The sequence below is a fragment of the Pyrgilauda ruficollis genome, unplaced genomic scaffold, assembly GCF_017590135.1.
Source record: "Pyrgilauda ruficollis isolate IOZ18807 unplaced genomic scaffold, ASM1759013v1 scaffold31, whole genome shotgun sequence".
Taxonomy (NCBI): Eukaryota; Metazoa; Chordata; class Aves; order Passeriformes; family Passeridae; genus Pyrgilauda; species Pyrgilauda ruficollis.
The window spans coordinates 5,099,145-5,117,420 of NW_024524489.1; the positions used below are offsets into that span (position 1 = coordinate 5,099,145).

General features: G+C 50.4%; 1 protein-coding gene and 1 long non-coding RNA gene across 5 annotated transcripts in view; both read right to left on the bottom strand.

Annotated features, from left to right (window-relative positions):
* Positions 1-13,044, bottom strand: part of KIZ (kizuna centrosomal protein) — a 28,916-nt gene extending 15,872 nt beyond the window's left edge. Inside the window, exons 1-6 of one of the 2 annotated variants that reach the window (XM_041474085.1) lie at positions 12,923-13,044; positions 11,210-11,272; positions 9,765-9,909; positions 7,764-7,856; positions 3,977-4,292; positions 3,016-3,232 (exon numbers count right to left, since the gene is read on the bottom strand). In XM_041474085.1, the coding sequence (XP_041330019.1) occupies positions 3,016-3,232; positions 3,977-4,292; positions 7,764-7,856; positions 9,765-9,909; positions 11,210-11,238 (800 nt within the window). In that variant the 5' untranslated portion in view covers positions 11,239-11,272; positions 12,923-13,044. Of the gene's footprint in view, positions 1-3,015; positions 3,233-3,976; positions 4,293-7,763; positions 7,857-9,761; positions 9,910-11,209; positions 11,273-12,922 lie in introns of both variants that reach the window. The other variant, XM_041474084.1, reaches the window with a different exon arrangement.
* Positions 13,045-15,641: 2,597 nt separating this feature from the next.
* LOC121357101 overlaps positions 15,642-18,276 on the bottom strand; it is a 68,094-nt gene continuing 65,459 nt past the window's right edge. For 2 of the 3 annotated variants that reach the window (XR_005955683.1, XR_005955682.1), the window contains 3 exons: positions 16,890-17,079; positions 15,994-16,275; positions 15,642-15,806 (listed from right to left, as the gene is read on the bottom strand). This is a non-coding gene — a long non-coding RNA (uncharacterized LOC121357101). The remainder of the gene's footprint in view (positions 15,807-15,993; positions 16,276-16,889; positions 17,080-18,276) is intronic. The other variant, XR_005955684.1, reaches the window with a different exon arrangement.

Here is an 18,276-nt window from a genome sequence, read left to right on the forward strand (position 1 = left end):
ACCTCTATAATGATGCAAATAAGGACTTAACCACTGAAACAATGCCGCGGGCTAATCCCGGGACAGAGGTGTAAATGGCTATTCAGGTCCCCGGCTGCCTCTTTGTGGGCTCCCAGCCCAGGTCTCGCCAGCAATGAACACCGCAGCTGGGGCGAAAGAGAGTTTTCTTTCTTTCTTTCCCCCACATGCAGGAGCTGACATGTTTCCACAGTTAACCCTGGCTTACGCTGCCTCCAGGGAGAAGCTCTGTGCACAAAAACTTGCAGCATTTGCACACTCGTGCTGAGCTGTGCCCAAAGCTGTGTTTTCCCTCCGAGTGTTGGGCAACAGTGAACAATTAAGTGAGGGCTGCTGTGTCTTTAGTCGAGTTTCCTAGACATTTAATAAGCAAAACAATGCCCGGGAGATCACATAGGCAGTTAAACAGTGCTTTCTCTTTTCCCCCAGCCTTACAAACCCTGTATTCCAGCGGCCGGCTCGTTTCCCATTGTTTTCCTCCCGCTGGGTGGTCCTTCCAGGGTGCCACTCGAGAGGGATACAATAATAAAAAGGGAAGGGGAAGGAAGGGACACCAACATAAAGAAAAACAAAATGTATGACAATCTGCAGCAGGCTACGGATCAGAGGTCAGCAAACAAGAGGTCCTTCTCTTTTACAGGTTGCTTCCTGGAAACAGTCTGATTAAGCTGACAGCTTGAATTATGTGTTACATTTTGTAATGCACAATCCATCTGTGCTAAGTCCTCCTCAATGCAGCTGAAGCAGCACAGGCATTAGCTCTGCCTTTTTCCACCCCCTCAGCTCAGGCCTTAAAATAGTCATCATCTTTCTCCACACTAATTCTCAGAGACCCTCTCCCCCCGCCTCCTGCCCCCCGGGTTTAAGCCCTCAAAGAAAGGGCTGGGTGCTGCAGGGAATGGTAAGAGGACACGGAGCCTTTCCCCTTGGATGAGCGGCTCCACGGGAGGGGACACCAGGAGCCTTCGTGAGCCCCCGTGGTGCCGGGGGGCTGCTGATAGGAAACCCATCCCAGGCTCTTCCCGTGGGGCTGGGTATGAGAAGGCAGGAGAGCGGCCTCTGATCCTCGGAACACTGACATTACTGCCCAACAATCACCAGTTCTGATAACTGAGGCAGCAAAGCTGCAGCACCCTGCTGTGACCTGCAACAAGATGGAAAACCTTCTGCTCAATCACCTTTCCCAACAACAACTCCCTTCCTTGGCTGCAAACACTTCAGGGGAAAAAACCCAAAACTCCTTAAAAAACAGAGGCTGGCATCTCTGCAGTAAGACAGGAGAGGCATTTGCTCCAAAGATAAAAACTTGTGGCTTCCTGGTGCACAAGGACTGGTTTTGCCTCTGGAGTCAGCCATGGTCTCTGCTCCTTTCAACACCATCCCTTGTACTCATTTCAGATAATTCACCAGAATTGTATGAATAATTCCTTCCTTCTGATACCACAGTGACATTGCTGCAGTGGGAGAGACCAAGTTACAGATATTTCAACTTAAGGCAACAAATACACAGAATTTGGCGAATTTCAGCACATTTCTTCAGCCAGCACAGGAATTTTGCAAGAGAAAACCACAGAGACTGGAAGGACATCACATGTGAATCCGTGGTGTGACAGAGCAGAGGGAGCTGCATTCCCATACTTTGTATAACGTGTACAATTGGAATTCACGTACTAATCACTTGCAAGCTTTTCCAAAAGATTTTTAGCCAATTAATTTTGCAAGGCTCAAGTGTGCACGCTGCAGGTGCGTTGGAAAGCCCACCTGGCTGTGATCACAACAAGGGAACGGCTCCTGCTGGTGGATCTGCCTTTTCATTTTCAGGTAAAGCAAATTAAAACCTGTATCTTTTCTGCAGCACCAGCGAGCAGTGGTGATCCCACTTCCATGGCCTTGAGAAGCGGAGGCATTCAGCTTGGCACAACGGGAGGAGAGCTCTGTGCTGCGGTTCCAGCCGCACGCCGGGGACAATGCAGGCGCTCCAACCTTGTGTATAATTTCCCCGGGCCTCAAGAGCTGCTCCGTGTCTCATCAGGCACTGCACAGCAAGGCCTCCCGGGGAGGGAACACAAGGTTAAACTGCGGGTGCTCAGGTCAGCTCTGACTCCTCTCACAGAGACAAGCACTCGGTGCTCTAGCCTGCTCTGCTGTGATTAACAGGTGGGATACAAAGGGAGGACTGGGGGAAAGCTTTTTACATGTAAATCAGATGATGTTTCCATAGTGAGCAACAGCCAGATGCAAATAGGAAAGGATAAAGTTACGGAAGTTTCTGCCGATGGCCCCCAGTTTCTGCTCAGGTGTCAACTCCCAAACCAGCACTGACACCAGTACCACCACAACAACAGGAACAGACATTAACAGATTTAAACACTGCAAACCACCAAGATGGGAAAACCCAACCAACTGGCAGAAGAGAACTCCTTCTGCAGGAGCAAAAGCTTGCTCTCCTGGTAAAAGTGCTGTTTCCGTTGCATGACATCCCACTACAGACCTGCCAGCCCTCCCGGGTGACCTGGGCCAGCCCTCCAGGGTGACCTGGGCCAGCCCTCCAGGACCTCACCGTGATCACTGCCCCACCAAGAAAAGGGATGCACTTCCCTGTCTCATGAGGGCGTTGCGGGGCCAAAAATCCTGCCGGGATGGATTTAGCCCGATGCTCTGGCGCTGCATTTGTTGGCCACAAAATCCTGCAGCATGCACAATGTCCTGCAGCACATCGTCCTTGTCCTCTCTTACTCTATTTCCAAACAAAACGTTCAAACAGTTCAACCAGTGGAAGTTTACCAAGTAGAGTGACCGGAATAAGATTTCTGTACATTTAAAGAACATCACCTGCATTTTAGTAACAAATCCTTCACTTGCCAGTTCTGACCCCAGTGAGGTGCCCGAAGCCCCTGAATGCCCAGCACAGATACAAGGTGCTAAAGGACAGGGGAGAACTTGGTGTGAGCTGTGCCCTGACCAGCCCAGCTGATCCAGGAAACAGGGAGGTGGTACCTGTGTGCTGCTGAGCTGTCCAAGGGCTCCTCCTGGGCTGCAGGAGGGCTCGGTGGGGGCAGCAGGGAGCACTCTGGAGCCTGGGCATCCCTGCCCTGCTCCTGCCGCAGGCTGGGAATGCTTGGCCTTGTCTCCTCCTCAGCACTGGCAGGGACCGGGAGCTTGGCACTGCACCCCTCCCTGTGAGCCGACCAGCTGCTCAGGCTAGGCTTTGCCCCTGTAATAACAATAAAAAATAATAAATCAAAGATATAAAAACTATAATTATTCTTCTCAAAACATTAGCAGGACCATCGAGTAGCTCACAGTGTAGGGGCTGAAACTAAGCTTACCTACATTGTTCACCCCGTGTGAGAGAGCATCCATCCATCCATCCATCCATCCATCCATCCATCCATCCATCCATCCATCCATCCACTCCTCTTCTCTGTGGGCCTCCCTGCCCTCGGCCCCTGTCCTTCCACGCTCCTCTCACAAGGGGGAGTTCAGAGAGGCTGCAGCCTTTGGGTTTTGGGAACAAACCTGTCACTTCTCAGAAACCACTTTGGCACAGAGACCAGCTACCTGACCAAATCAGCTCTGGGGGAATCAATCAGCTATTGTGCACCAGCTCTGAGGGAGAAGGGAATCAGCCTGACCCAGTGGTGACTCTGGTGAAGCAGGTTCACATTACTCCTCTTCAGACGAGGCTCAGACTACGCCAGGGCCTCTGTGGGCACAGCAGTGAGGAAATCTTCCCTCACAGTGCCCCTGACCAGGATCAGCCCTCAGCATGTCCTTCCCTGTCCTGCTGAGAAGCCTGAGAGGAAATGGAGCCAAAAGGAAGAAAGGAACAAATAGAGCAAAAAGGAGTAAGAGCCACCAGGCTCCAAGCCCAGTGCCAGAGGTGCAGGAGGAACAGCAGCTGTGGGCAGGCTCTGGCTGGGGAGGAGGCAGACAGGGACACACACCACTGCCATACCTGGAACACTTCCCGGCCTCGGGGGCGCTGCTTTGGCACCAGAAGCTGAGGTGAGCTGCTCAGAGCCTTCCTCGCTGGCAGCCAGGTCCCCGTGTCCCGCTGCTCCCTCCTCGCTCTCTCCAGCAGCGCTGCCACTCTCGGCACCGAGCCCATCAGGGGACGGGGAGCGCAGAGGGGGCTCCTGCTGAGAGCCCAAACCTCCTGTGGCCGAGGCAGCTGATGTGGGGCAGCCCAGCAAGGCTGCTGCTGCATAGCCCAGCTCTCCTGGCACGGCTGCATTGGTGCCAATTCCCACCTGTCCTCCGGCCTGCAGCACCTGAAACACACAGTGGGACACGGCTGAAAGAGACAAACAGGAGACAAACTGTGTATGGCAGCTTCTTGAGGGTGCCATGATGGGCTCTGAAGAGAAATGTGTCACAGAATTCAAGACTTTGCTGTGGCATTAATATTACACAACCTCTGGCACACAGTCCGTGCATCCCAGTGTGAAATGAGGGCCCAGGCCTGCATTAAAGCTCCAAGAGCCAAAACGTCCAGTGGCAGAATCTGCCTGCACCCCAGCCCAGCCAGAAGGGACCCACACACACCCAGGACTCAAACCCATCTAAATGGTGACTGGATTTTACAAAGAGTCAAACCTTTGGGCTTAGGATATACACAGGTTTGGAGACCCTGGACCAAAGCACCACATTTAGAACCATCGTGTTCCATGTGTGAATCACTCAGCACATCCAGCTTCCCTCACACCATGGAACAAGACAAAATTCAGTTTCACTGTCTCCCTCCTGCTCTTGTTGCCCACAAGGCCCAGAGCCCAGAGGGACCATCGTGTTCCATGTGTGAATCGCTCAGCACATCCAGCTTCCCTCACACTATGGAACAAGACAAAATTCAGTTTCACTGTCTCCCTCCTGCTCTTCCCATGGCAGTGACATGGCCTTTCCCACCAGGTGACAATGGGACACGGAGCAGACACATTTTGAATGGCATTTTCCTCTAAGGGCTGTTGAACTTGCACAAAACCAGCTCCAGGATACAACCACTCTGCTGCCAAATCCCTTTGTTTTAACACTTGCTTCTTCTCCTTTGCAAACCTACTCAATCAGGACAATTTATGAGGAGTGGCTGCTGTCACCACGACTGCTGTAGGGTCATGGCCAGTTTACGCAAAGCCAAAATTAGCCATCGTAATGCCACTGCTCACACTGAGCAGGGCTTCCTCTCCAGCCCCAAATTCCAGCAGCACAATTTGCAGTCACCTCCACACCTCTCCCCTCTCTTTCACTGCCTGACCTCTTCCTCCCACACCAAGTCAGCTGCCAAGCCCAGCTGAAAGGAAACAAAGGCATCTTGTCTGCTCTGTGACTAAGGTTCCTTAAAAAAGCTCAAATTCCACGTAACAAGGAGCAGAACAAAAAGCCATGAAGTCATTTTAAGCAGTAGTAAAGGTTTGCCACTCAGATTAAGTTCACAGCTTATTCCATCACCACTGCTCTCACGTTCCTCCTAATTACTTCTCAGGTGTGGGATTTGGTGCTTTCAAATGCCTCCTGCCAGTCCTGCGTGGCTTTGGCAGCTCCTGGATGCAGCGTTCCAAAACAAATGGATTTCAAACAGGCACAGGCACAGCACACATTCCTACTAATCCCTTTCCCTGGAAAGGGACTCTGCCACCCACAGGTGTTCCTGGGGGGTTCCAGCACGCCCAAGTCCAAAATCTTCTGAAAGCTCCAAGGAAGAGGTTCCAAGCTGACTTCCCAGCACAGAGGATCCAGGAGCCTGGGCTCTGTCAGCTGGGAAGAAGCTCTTCAGGGTGGGACTTCCGAACTTAAGGACTCCCCTTGACACTGGGAGCCCAAAAGGGCACATTTCCCATGGCTCAGGAACGTGCCAGACATTCCTGAAGGGGTTTCAGCACTGGGATACTGCCTATCTGTAGAAGGCTGGTTCTGGGATTGTCCTCCTGGGTCCCCAAGCCCCAGAGATGACCCCCCAAGATGTCACTGAGGGAGTCATCATCACACAGTCACTGCATCCCAATCCCAGGGCTGGGAAATAAAACCAGTTCCACAAGCTGTATCCTGGACATCCCATGTGCTGACTGCACACTCCCTCTGTGACTGACTCTGTGCCACATCACTGAGAACAAACTCCTGTGTTTTGGACAGAAGAACCAGCACATGTAAAGCAAAAAAACCCAACAGAATTAAGAGCTGAAACACACTCCAGGGACATGGCAAAAATGCACAATGTAGCTGAAGTTACCTCTGTTTTTTAGGAGGGAGATGAGGAGGAGGAGGACAGGGGATAAAGGAATCCACAATCCACTCCATTATTATACAAAAATTGACATTTTTGTGTACACACCACACTGTCACAGTGCCCAAAACTTGCCCACAGTTTTTCAACCCTCAAGTCACAGCACAAGCCTTTGATGCCCTAGTACTGATGACAACTTTTCCATCAGCTGGAAATTCCATCTCCCACACTGCCTGCCCTAATTGGACAGCTCATATTCCAAAATAAACTCACCTTTCCCCACAACACCTCCCAATTCCAACCACAATTTACACCCTGCCACAGGCCTGCCTATATAGGTCAAGGCTGCTAGGCTTCACTGCTTTGTGTATTACAGTTTAAAGAACGCTCTAAATTCAAGGTTTTTAACTTTTTAATCTATGGGGAAAACTTCCTATAAACTCAGATTAACGACTGCTAATGCACTGAAGAAAGGAAACCAAAAACCTTCCTCCTACTATAAAAACAAAATAGTGTGGCCTCTGTTTCTTTTCTGATAAGAGTCTTAAATACCAAACATTTAACTGCATAATAACATTCCCTGGCAGCCAGCAGCCTGCTTAGCAGATACATAAAGCAGGTAAAAGGGGAAAAAGTTAATTTCTTGGCTGAATGATTCCATCGGTAGCTATAGGGCAAACTAGAAAGTCTTTTAGTAAAGTAGCAGTTGATTCTTCTATCAATCTGCAGCACACACACTCTTCCAAGGAATGCATTAAATATGAAAATCATATCCCGTTATCATCTGTTCCCAGCTTTCAGCCCAGTAAGCTTTCCTTAATGAATGCTGTAGCCTAAGGGACGCGCGTGCTGCCGGCTCCTCGGAATAATGGAGTGATGCTCCCGTCCTGCCTATTCCGGCGCCGCCTGGCTGAGGGGCTTCCACACACAGTCACAAGTGACTACTCTTGCCAGCATGCTCCAAGTTATTACAAGATGTTTTTAGACATTTCATCTAAAAGAGCTTTGCTGCTTTTAGTGGAGAAAACAGCTCTGGTCTTGAACTGTATCATTTATATGGAGATAGGAGGAGGGATTAGGAGCCTGCATTACTGCAGATATATGGCAGCAGATATTTAAGTATTCCTTGTCAGTCTTTTTGTCTGTTCCTTAGATATGCAATCTCCTTCCGCTCCTTCTGAGGAAAGGTCAAAACACACAAAATTATAAACACAGCACACGGCTCCTCGGCTGCAGTTCTGCAAATATCCCTCATTAGGAACATTTCCTCCTCGGTCACGACCATCTCCACACCATCCAGCACAGGAATTATAAAAGCCAACAAGAAGACGTGCGCAAACAGTCAGAGGATTTTTTTAAAATTCCGGCTCTCTGGATGAAACTATTGCACTTTTTACCCAGGTGTTCTCCCTCTCTCAGGTGCTACACACAATTTCACACTGCACGTGCCAGCGCCGCAATCCCCACGGAAAGGCTGTGCAGCTCCCAGGAGAGCATGGAATAAAGCCCATTTCCCCCCCATTACCTGCTTGCTGGGTCCTTCCTCCTTGTCACCTCCTGCTGACAAGCTGCCCTCTCGAAGGGATAACAGGTTTTTAATTTCCCTTCCATACCGTTCCTAAAAGGGAACAAATCCGTCACACAAAACTGGAGGCCGAACAACCCCCCCCAAACCCAAGAGACACCACTTTGCAAAACGTGCACCTTTAAATGCAAAGCCCCCACAGCCTTTTTAACTCAGACCATATTTAAAAGCAGGGATCTCATTTGCTCCTCATTTTTCCGCTCCCCTGCCCAGGCAGCGTGGCCTGTACGCACTCTGCCGCAGGGCTTTCACACACATTTATTCATCCCCATCATTTAGAATCCCACAGAACAGCAATAACTTGTTGGCTCATATTTATTGTATTTATTGCATCCCAACCAGCACCTGTAGCACCGAAACACTGCTGCTGCCCCCAGAAAATGACTGGGCCGCTTTGGGATGACACGAGCTCCACAATGAGTTTTTCACAGTGTTTTCCACACCCCATCTTACGACTGGCTGGGCTGTTGTAAGGAATGAGCCATTCCAGAGAGCAGCCCGGCAGGGAAGGCTCCGAACGCGGCTTGCCGCACTCCGGGGTTTATTGGAGCAGCGCTGGGAGCTGAGCTGGGCAGCACCTGCAATTAATCCTGCGTGCTCCTACCTGCAGCCCCCAGCAGCAGCAGCAGACCGGGCTGGAAGCACTGCAGGACCCGTGCTGCATCAGGGAACACAGGAATGAATCCTTCACACAATTAACTTGCCCGCCTCTGCCCTTCGCTCCGGCTGCGCGCTCGGCTCCCAGGTAGGAGCTGCTCGGGAAACCCGAACGTGGAATTTTAGGGAACAAAACCTCACCACGTGAGGAGTCGAGATGCTCAAAAGAAACTCAGATGTAACTCCTGGATTTTCTGAAAGCTGAAGTGAATTTATTTATACTCCTAAAAATTACTGACCAAACACAGGGAGCAAAAGTGCATCTTTCAGAAACAAAAGGAGTTTTGTGAGCTACAGCCACATAATAAATGTGCACAGAGCTGTGATAAAGCACTCCTAAAGGGCATTCTCTGTGGGAAAAAAAGGAGAGAAAACAGCAATAATTTCTTTCTGTGTATTCCCATGATAGATTAAATGATTGCATGCTCCATAACTCTCCTGCTTTCCATAACTAACACGGAGGAGATGTCATTTGTTCAGCAGCTCCGAAAAGTAACTGTAACTTGGCAAAGATAAAATGGATGGCACAGGAACACCAAAATGGAAGGACTGAACAAAAACCCCACGAGCAGCTCGACCTGTGGCACTGGGACTTGCAGCAGGTGTCAGAACCACCAGCCCTGACACTGGGCAGACTGGTGTCACCAGGGCTGCTGAGGAGGAAAATCCCCTTCAAAACAGCAGGGGAAAGCTGGCACTGCAGCACAGCCCCCCTCCTGCTCTGCTTCAAGTAACAAGTAAAAATCAGAGGCAGGGAATGGCACACCCCAGGGACAGGCTCTGAATTCTGGGCTACTGCACTGCAGCCAGGAAAAGATGTTCTGGGAATGTCACCAGATCCAACAGGCACTACCTGGGCTACTGCTGTGTAAGGAATAAACACAGCCAAATGTTTCTGAGGAGTGCCCCTGCTCTTGAAAAGCAGGAAGGAACTCATTTCCATCCCAGACTGTGCTCCCTCAAAAACCTGGCTCCACGCATCTGTGGCACAAGCAGACATTGCAATTCCATTTTTTGAAAAGTCTGGAATCATCACTTTGCAACATCCCAAACTGTACTTTAGGAAAAAAAACAACAACAAAATAATAATAATGTGATTCAAGAAACATCAGCGCTTGGCTTTTTCTTACAGCATCTGTTGAATCTGGGGTACTTCAGACCTGTCTATCCTACAACCTGAAATACAGACCCTGATCGAGTTTGCTTCCAGCTCTAGGACATACCAGGAGATTCCTGCATAACAACAGCAAACACCCATGACCAAGTCTTATAGGAAGTTACTTCCATCTTCCGGATGCTCTCCCAGCCTGTGGTTTCCATGTGAGCCTCCAGCTGCAGGAATTCCCGGCGCAGGGCCTGGTTCCGGTGCAGGGCCAGCTGCTGCCGCGCTGACACCGCTTCCAGGTGCCTCTGCAGCTTCTGCCTCACTCTGCAGGGCAAAGAACAGGCACTTAAAGGTGTGAAAATAAACCAAAAGCATCCATCACAATCACTCTGCCTCAGATGCACACACCAACACTGAGGGGGAGCTGCCCCAGACACCAAAAAGGAGAAGACTCGCTCTTCCACACATTTATATAAATATATATGTGCCACTTATCTGCAGATGTACACGGGGGCTTTGGTGTTCCAAAGGGTAATAAACACATAAAAAAAATCTCCTGTAACTGTGTTTTAAATGGATTATGTGCTAGTCACTCCTATGCCATTAAATCAAAATGAAAACTAGCAGAGGAACGTGTTCTGAAAGTCACCCAAGTGGGAACCGCGGAGCTGGGGTTTCACAGCTGCCTAAATCCATGGTGCCACCAAGAGGGGCACTGGAAATCCATCTGACCCAGTTTTCTCCCACCTACAAACCAGATTCCCTTTCCTGATGTGTCTCCAGGGCATCCACACGGCATTAATGCCAACACAGGGAAATGGGCTACCCAAAGATGCCCCGGCTCACAGCTCCACTTCAGCCAGGAGGGAAACTGCAACCCAAAGCCCCCAAAATGTTCAGAGAAACTGCAGTTCTAAACCTGTTAGATTAAACCAAATCCAATAAAACCAGGAAACAAAGTACATGTGATGCTGCCCCATCTGTCCAGACATTTTTTCTTTAATTTGTATCTGGATTTTCTGTCCCTTTAGAAGAAAGGCTCCCACACCACCCAGCACTCAGTCTCTGGAGCTTTACAGAACACCCCTGAGGAAAGGAATGGAACATTGGATGACACTTCTCAGTCCTGTCTGCTTGTTGGGACTTCTGGATTTTTTTTTTTTTTCCTTTGGTTTGCTGTGTAGGGTTTGGGCTTGTTGGTTTGGTTTTTTCTTTTGTACAGACTGTCCAGCAATTTGCATAAAATAGATGGTGCAGAAAGAATCCAAAGAACAGGACCAAAACCTGGAATATCCCCTAGGGCTTCTTAATGCTTTCAACTTTCTAAGATCCTGGGATTCTCCAGCATGGACTAAGCTGTGGTGATTTTATAAAAATAGGATAAAGCCAACCTGCATGTTGGTTATTCCCAAGATTTTAGTATCCACAGAATGAGGTATTTATGTTACTGCTGCAGCTATTTCATCAATAACTTGAATACATGAATTTTGCATTACACTTAACATGAATATAAATGTATTATTACTGAAAAACCTTCAAGACAACATTCTAAAGGCATTCCAAGATAACAAAACCTTTGTAACTAAAATAAAATAACCCCTGAGAAGCTTTTAAACAGGCTTACAGGTGTGGATCAGCCATTGTGCATTCCATTCTCTGCCTTCCTAATTCCAGCCTTCTGGCTTCACTGGAAGAAAACAACACACAGTGAGATAAAAGTATTTCACCATCTGAGGTCTCCAAACATCAGAACTAAGGGGTTTTGCAGAACTCCAGACTTTCACCCCTCTCTCTGTTCCTCACTGGAACAGGGTTGCTGGCAAGGGAAGAGATGCCTGAACATCCACACGGGACCCACCAAATCAGCCACAGACCCCAGACAGCCCAGGAAGTTCTGGATGGGCAGTTCCCAAGCCCATCCCTCCCCTTCTTGCCCCACAATCCCACGGCAGACCCCCTTCCATGCAAGAAACGCTTGGCTGGAGTTGTTCCCAGGACAGCTGCCCTGAACCTGCCACAGGGGTGGATTAGAACACACTTCCAAAACCCCTCCCAGCTCACAGACCCCACATGCCAGCCAAGTATTTTATCTGGGAACTGAACTTGAAACCAAGCTCATATTTCCCTCCTGGCACCCAAGCCAGGTCCATCCAGAGGCAGGTGAGCCCCACTTGCAGCAGTGCTGCAGGAACAAGCGTCCACCAGGAATCCTGGCGGTGCTGAGAGCCTGTGGAGCCATTGGAACTGCCCAGAGCAGCGCCAGGGCACCAGGCACGGGACAGACACATGCTGAACCACAAAGCCATCCCACAGGGAAGGTGCTTTTGGGAAGAGAGTAAAGCTGCCATTATTGAATAATTCCAAATTGCACCTGAGGATGAACAACCATGCCCTGAGAGAAAAACTGAAAATAACCAAGAGAAGCTTCCAGCAAGCCCTGCCACAAGCAAAGCCAAGTGCCTCTTCAGGAACAGCATCAGGCTGTCATTAGGCAGCAAAGGGGACATCACAGATCCCAACACGTCTTGCCACACTTTTTCGTGGATTTGGGCTCTCCCTACACACACAAACACCTCCTCGTAGTTTCCCTGCAGAGAAGGGAGAGAGGAAAAACCCTTCCTGCTGCTCTGCCTGGGAGATCAAGGCGTCCTGTTTAGCCATGTGATCCTGCCAGCGCCGGGAGCAGGATTAGGGCTGCGTGTCATGTGCACAATCTAACAGCCACGCTCCATCTGGGATCTCATCCCTTCAATCTCCTCTTACGCGACGGACAGCCAAGCAAACGCAGATTTCAAGATCTTGTTTTTACACTTGTCCAAGTAATTTTCCTGCCTCAGTGGAGAACACCGATCTCCTAAAGGATGAAGAAGCCGATGGATGTGATCCGATGTGTGCTCTGATCCCATTTCCCACTCCCCCATCGCGCAGGGAACACACTGCATTCCTCAGCTCCCCAGAGCCCATTCCCTCCCCACCAGCGGGGTTTTTCACCGGCCAGCCCGCTGCAGCCACTCAGGCCGGCAGGGATACCCAGGGAAGGGCTCCTGGGGCGGGCACAGCGGACAAACCCCCGAGGCCGCAGTGCCCGGAGCACTGCCATGAGCAGCCTGGACACGGGAACAAACCCCGGCCAGCAGAGCCTGACAAAGTCCGGTTACACGGGGTGGTCCATCCGTCAGGAGCTGAATCTCTGGCGACTGACTTCCCAGCCCCTCCAGAACTTAGACATCGAAGGGGAACAGAAGAAGGAGATGGATGAAAACAAGGAGGGGGAAAGCATCCGCCGGCCCGGGGCGGGAACCGAAGCCCAATCTCCCCGCGGGGGGACCCGGCTCACCTGGCGCGGGGCTGGCGGTGCCCATCCCGGGGGCGGTCCCAGCGGCCGTTCCCGATCCCGGGGCCGTTCCCGATCCCGGTGGCCCCGCGCGGTTTCCGCCGGTGCCCACGTGCGGCTCCCGCCGTGCCCCGCGCGGGACCCCGGAAGTGCCGCCCCGCGTTGCCATGGGGACGGGCGGGCGCGGCCTGCGCCGCCCAGAGGCGCTTTGGAAGCCTTGAAGACTTTTTTGTTTGTTTGTTTTTTGGGGTTTTTTTTGTTTGTTTTGTTTTTAATAATTATTTGTCTTCAGCCCATCTCTCACCACCACGTTATTATCGCAGGCGTTAAGCCCCCGGCTTGGTGCTGAGGCGACACAGGATCCATGTCGCTGGAAAAGGGGGAAATCGGCAAAGCGCCAATCCAAAAAATAACTGGGAGCTGTTGAACAGCTACAGTTGGTTCTGCTGAGTTTATTGTACAACATGGTTTTCAAGAAAAAAAAAAACAACCTGATTTCCTTGTCCTCTGGAGTGCCACTGTGTCCCTGTGGTGCTGTCACCTCTCCAAAATTCGTATGGGAGAAGCCACAGTCAGCCACAGCCATCTCCAGCCCTGCATTCACATCTCCAGCTGGAGAATGAAAACAGAACGCCCGCCTTTCATTTCCAGATAAAAACTTCAATCCCTTTGAAAGGAAGTTGCCAAATGAGCGCTTAAATTCCAGGGCCCCAATAAAATCTGAATACTGTGGGAATAATTGAAATGAAGGAGAAGAGATACATCAATAGACAAAATTGCGGAGAGCGGTGAAATGCTTAAGCATAATTAGGATGGCAATCAGAGTACAATTAGTGCGAGATCATCACAGTAATTACGCTTCGTTAGAACTTCTGGCCAAGAACAGACACATGAAAGCTCAGCTGGAGCTGGAGGCTCCGGCTGGGGACATGCCCAGGCCTTGGGGGGATCGGGAGCTTTTGGGGTTCCTAGACTGGGTTTGGTGATCCAGCAGCATTCCTGATGTTTCCAACACCTGCAGCCTCCAGCTCAGCTTCATGGATTTAATGGCTGAGCGAAAAGCTCTGTGGAATGGATGTAGTGGCGCCCAGCTGCCCCCAGATTAGCCTGGCTCAGACCCTGCGTGTCCGTCTAAATACCCGGCTCAACAAAGTATGGAGAACATTGGCTTGAGTCAGAGCTTTCCCACTCCAGGAATGCCCAGCAGAGGATTTGGGAGCCTTTTAGTACTGCATTCCCATATAAAGCGTTTGGCATGAAGACTGTTCTCCCCCCTCCTTCTGTTTACTGAAAGCAAAGGTGTGTTTTGGAGGTCTCCCCCACACCTTCACAAGAGCCCACAGGTGAAATCTGGGCCTGCTTTCGGAAATATTTGTGCTTGCTAAAGGAACACTTAAAACAGTGCAAAACTTCCAAGCACTTCCAGCACTGTCTGAAATCCTGAGCCCTGAAATCAGGAAAAACTGGAAGGCTTATTCCAGTTTTGAGGGTTTGGTGGAAAGGGGCTGACGGTCCCTGACCCATCGGGCTGCACAGTTTGTCTCCTGGACAGCCCTGGGAGGTTTTTTTCACTATGGACCTCAGGCTGGGGCTTGAGGGTGTTGTCCCGCAGCAGGGCTCAACATCCTGCTATTTATTTAATGAAAAATAAGGAAATAAGGAGCCCTAGCCTGGTCCCCCTGATGTATTTCCCACTTTGTTCCGTGTCTCGGTGCTCACCGCAGCACCTGGGCTCATAACTGACTCAAGAATAATCTCCATCCTCCCATCCCTGATAAGGAATGTGGTCTCTACCCTGAAAGCCTACAAAGAGGAGTGTTTTATTTGTGTTCTCCCTGCAGTACTTCACACTTCTTTTAGATTGTTTTAATTTAATTTTGATGTAATCTGATAAGAGCTGTAAAACTGTCAAAGGAAGGCGCCTCCTTCTGTCGCATTAAATACACTTTGAACGAAATGGTGGCTTTGTCCCCAGTAGCTGCCAAACCAAAGCATCTCTTGATTCCAGTGCAGGGATTGATGTGCACTAATCTGAACAGCTTTACGCTCTTTTTCATTTAGGGAGGCAGCCACGTGTCCTTTAGCATCCCCCTTTCCTCTGGGAAGTAACCATATCCCAGAAGGTGCGGGATTGGCCTCACAGAGCTGAGTGCTTGGCCACAGGCCTCTCACCTACCAGAGACCCTTGGCAGGCTTTCCCAGTTTTCCAGGGCAATGGATCCACGTGCTGCACATGCCTGCTGCAGGGATGAGAAGCCCCTCGCTCCCAGAAAAGTGGGAAACTCCTTACAGAGCAGGAATTGTTGGTGTGTGTGGTAGGGTGTCATGGGAGATGCAGCAAGTGGGAGGAGGACAAATTGTCCTGGAAAGGGATTTGCAGAAACACAGAGATGTGTTAGGAAGAGATTTTCCCTCTCTGTGCCTGGGTGACCCCTGAGATCCCTCACCCACAAGCCAGGGCAGAGCCAAATGCATTTGCTTTTCTTTTTGTCAATGAGACATATAACACAGGCCCCGGGAGCTGTGTGAAAACATACAGAATTTACATAATGCCCAATACGAGTCTTTTTTGTTAATGACTCAAGTCCCAAATGCAGAGCACTAATAACACACCAAGAACCAAAGAGCAGTAACAGCAGCGAGCGATCTCAGCAGAGCAATTGTGAGGATCCATTTCCTGTCAGTGGCAGTGCCTGGGAACAGTAATTAGCATGTTGAATTTAATGTTCACATTTTAATACATTTAAATGTAATAAAATGCTTTTATTAAGTGGTACAGTTCCGCGAAACTTGTTATTACTCGTGTCTGACGCTCAAGCAGCGCACACCACGTCTGGCCTCAGATCTGCTGCCTCAGGGAAGGTGACAGAGTTCCTCCAGCAGGAACCTGGAACGCAGAACACAACAGCTGAGTACACAAAAACCTGGAGACCGCAGCAGTTAAAAGCATGTCTTGTTTATTGCAAATGTAAGGGCCTTAGCCAAAGCCGAGTGACATAATTGAAAAGCCCCTAGGCATGTCACTGTCCGTGGATTTTGAATTAATCCTGGAGAATTGAGATATAAGCACATACCACTGATATTAATGAGCCCCAGAAAAGCCACGGCACAGGGAAGGGCTGGTTTAGAGACTGTTTTCCAGGAAGTCCCCCTCCTTCTCCAGCCATCTCCAAGTGCTTTTCCAGTGTCCTGTGCAGCATAGAAGGCTCCACGAGTGGAAGGGAGCAGGTGTGGCACGAATGAGGTTGTTCCGAGGCCAAGCATCCAGAGAGGATGTCAGGGAGATTTTGGGTCTCAGTAGCTCGTATGACCAGGCTGTAAACACGAGGAGTCTCCGCTCGAGTGTCTGCCGCTGTCTGAAGAGGAAAGAGGAGATTGACAGTGTTGAGTTTCCCTGTCCCTGGAAAAATGAGAACTGAATTCAGGCTTTCAAAAAGCTGAATGTGAGCCCACGGGCTGAATTTGAACTCGACCACTCACAGCCAAAGGCTCAACTCTCATCTTCCCTGAAAGCATCTACACCTCACACTCGTGAGCGCCCTGTGCCACAGCTCCGTCAACTTCTGTTCCCCAAGCTGAACCAGCTCTGGTGTGTTTGTGATCAGGAGAGGGTATTTTGGCTCATTTTGGAGCCTGCAGTGGCCAGACTGCAAGTGGCAGAAATGGCTCACAACACACAGCCAAGCTCAGTGCCACGAGTGCCCGCTGGGGTCCCATGGCTGGGGGCACCAGGGTCCCGCTCAGCTGCAGCCTGACCCGAGGAGACAGAGCCCAGCACAAGGCAAAGCCTGCCACAGGCACCACGAGCTCCCCTCCTCACAGATGCGGGATGGAGACCATCCCTCTGGGGGCTCTCAGGACTCCCTGTGCCCGACTGTCCTGCTGCCAGCTCTGCGCACGGAGCAGCAGTGCTGCAGTGAGGAAAAGGGGACACAGCACCCACACCCGTTCCCAGCACACAAGGTCCTACCTCGCCTTCAGTGTGTCATCCCCTGCACCAAGCCATGTTTTTGCCAGGATCCTCTTTCAGGAGAAGAGCACCTTCATGACCAAGCTGTTCCCTCTGCTGTCCACTCTGCAGCTCCTGCCAGCGGGGCCATGGCTTGGCCAGGCCACTCCATCCTGCTCGATCTCCGTGCTTGCCACTGCTGCTGCTGCTGCTTTAAAGGACACAGATCTATCAGGCTCTTTCATTAGTGTTTTAACAAATGATTGGATTGATCTCATGTACAGATGGAAAGACTGAAAAAGTTTAGTTTCTACACACCATGAAAAATTAAAGGGAGAACATAAAATAACTGGGGAATTCTTTTAACTGAATTAGACATTTTCCTGTCAGTCCCACAGATCAGAGCCATCGGTTTTGAAGAGCTGCTGCCTGCATTGACAGGGACGAAGTGTTTGGACAAGGTGAAAAGCCCGGAGGATCCCAGCACCAGGCTCAAAGGGATGTGTCTGGCCCATTGTCTGGTTTGATTAATGAAGACTTTGCAGAGCGAGATAATGCAACGTTTGCCGTGCCAGGGACGCTGCTGCACAGCACAAATATCCCAACTATGGAGGAATATTCAATATTATAACAACAGCAATGAGCCCATCTATGTATGACAGGATTCTGCCCAAAAATGCCTCAAATTATATTTGTTTATTTCCTAATTGTCAGCCACTTTGATGCACTCATCGTCAGGTTCAACAAGTGCTCCAGGCTCCAAGAGTTTGAAACAAAGGGAGGCACTTGGGCGAGCTGTGTGGTTTGTGGGGCCAGGAACTGGGATCTGGTGGCACGGGCAGCGGAGCGTGGCTCTTGGGACAGACACACAGACAAACACGGTGTTCCTGGAGGATTCCTGGCCTCCTCACAGCCTAGCATTCAAAAACTGCCCACCACGTCTGTGTCTCAGCAGGAACACCTGCGGGTCAGCAGCGACTCTGGGAAATAAAAGCGAATGGATCAGCAAAAGGGCCATGCAGGAGGAGAGCAAGCGTGGAGCTCCGGGCTCACACTGCAGGGGACTCCAAGCTCCTGCCTGGGCATGGCTTGGCTGCTGGCTCTGTTCCAGTCTCACTTCTGCCAGAGGTCTGGAGCTGAGTGCCTGGACCTGGGAGCACCGGGGAAGCTGGCTTGCCTTTGAGGAAGCACTGCCTGCGCAGCCAGCCCAGGTCTCACCTGCACCCTGCCTCACCCCAGTGCTGTGAAATCCACCTTTGAGTGAACATGGTATTTGTCACTTCCCACCCCAAACCATCGTGCTGGTTTACTGTGACTGATGAGGCGTTTTTCTCCTGTCCTGTGCAGAGGATTGTTCTGGTGGTGAATGAAAGAATCCACACATATCAACTGTTCATTTGTTTGTAAA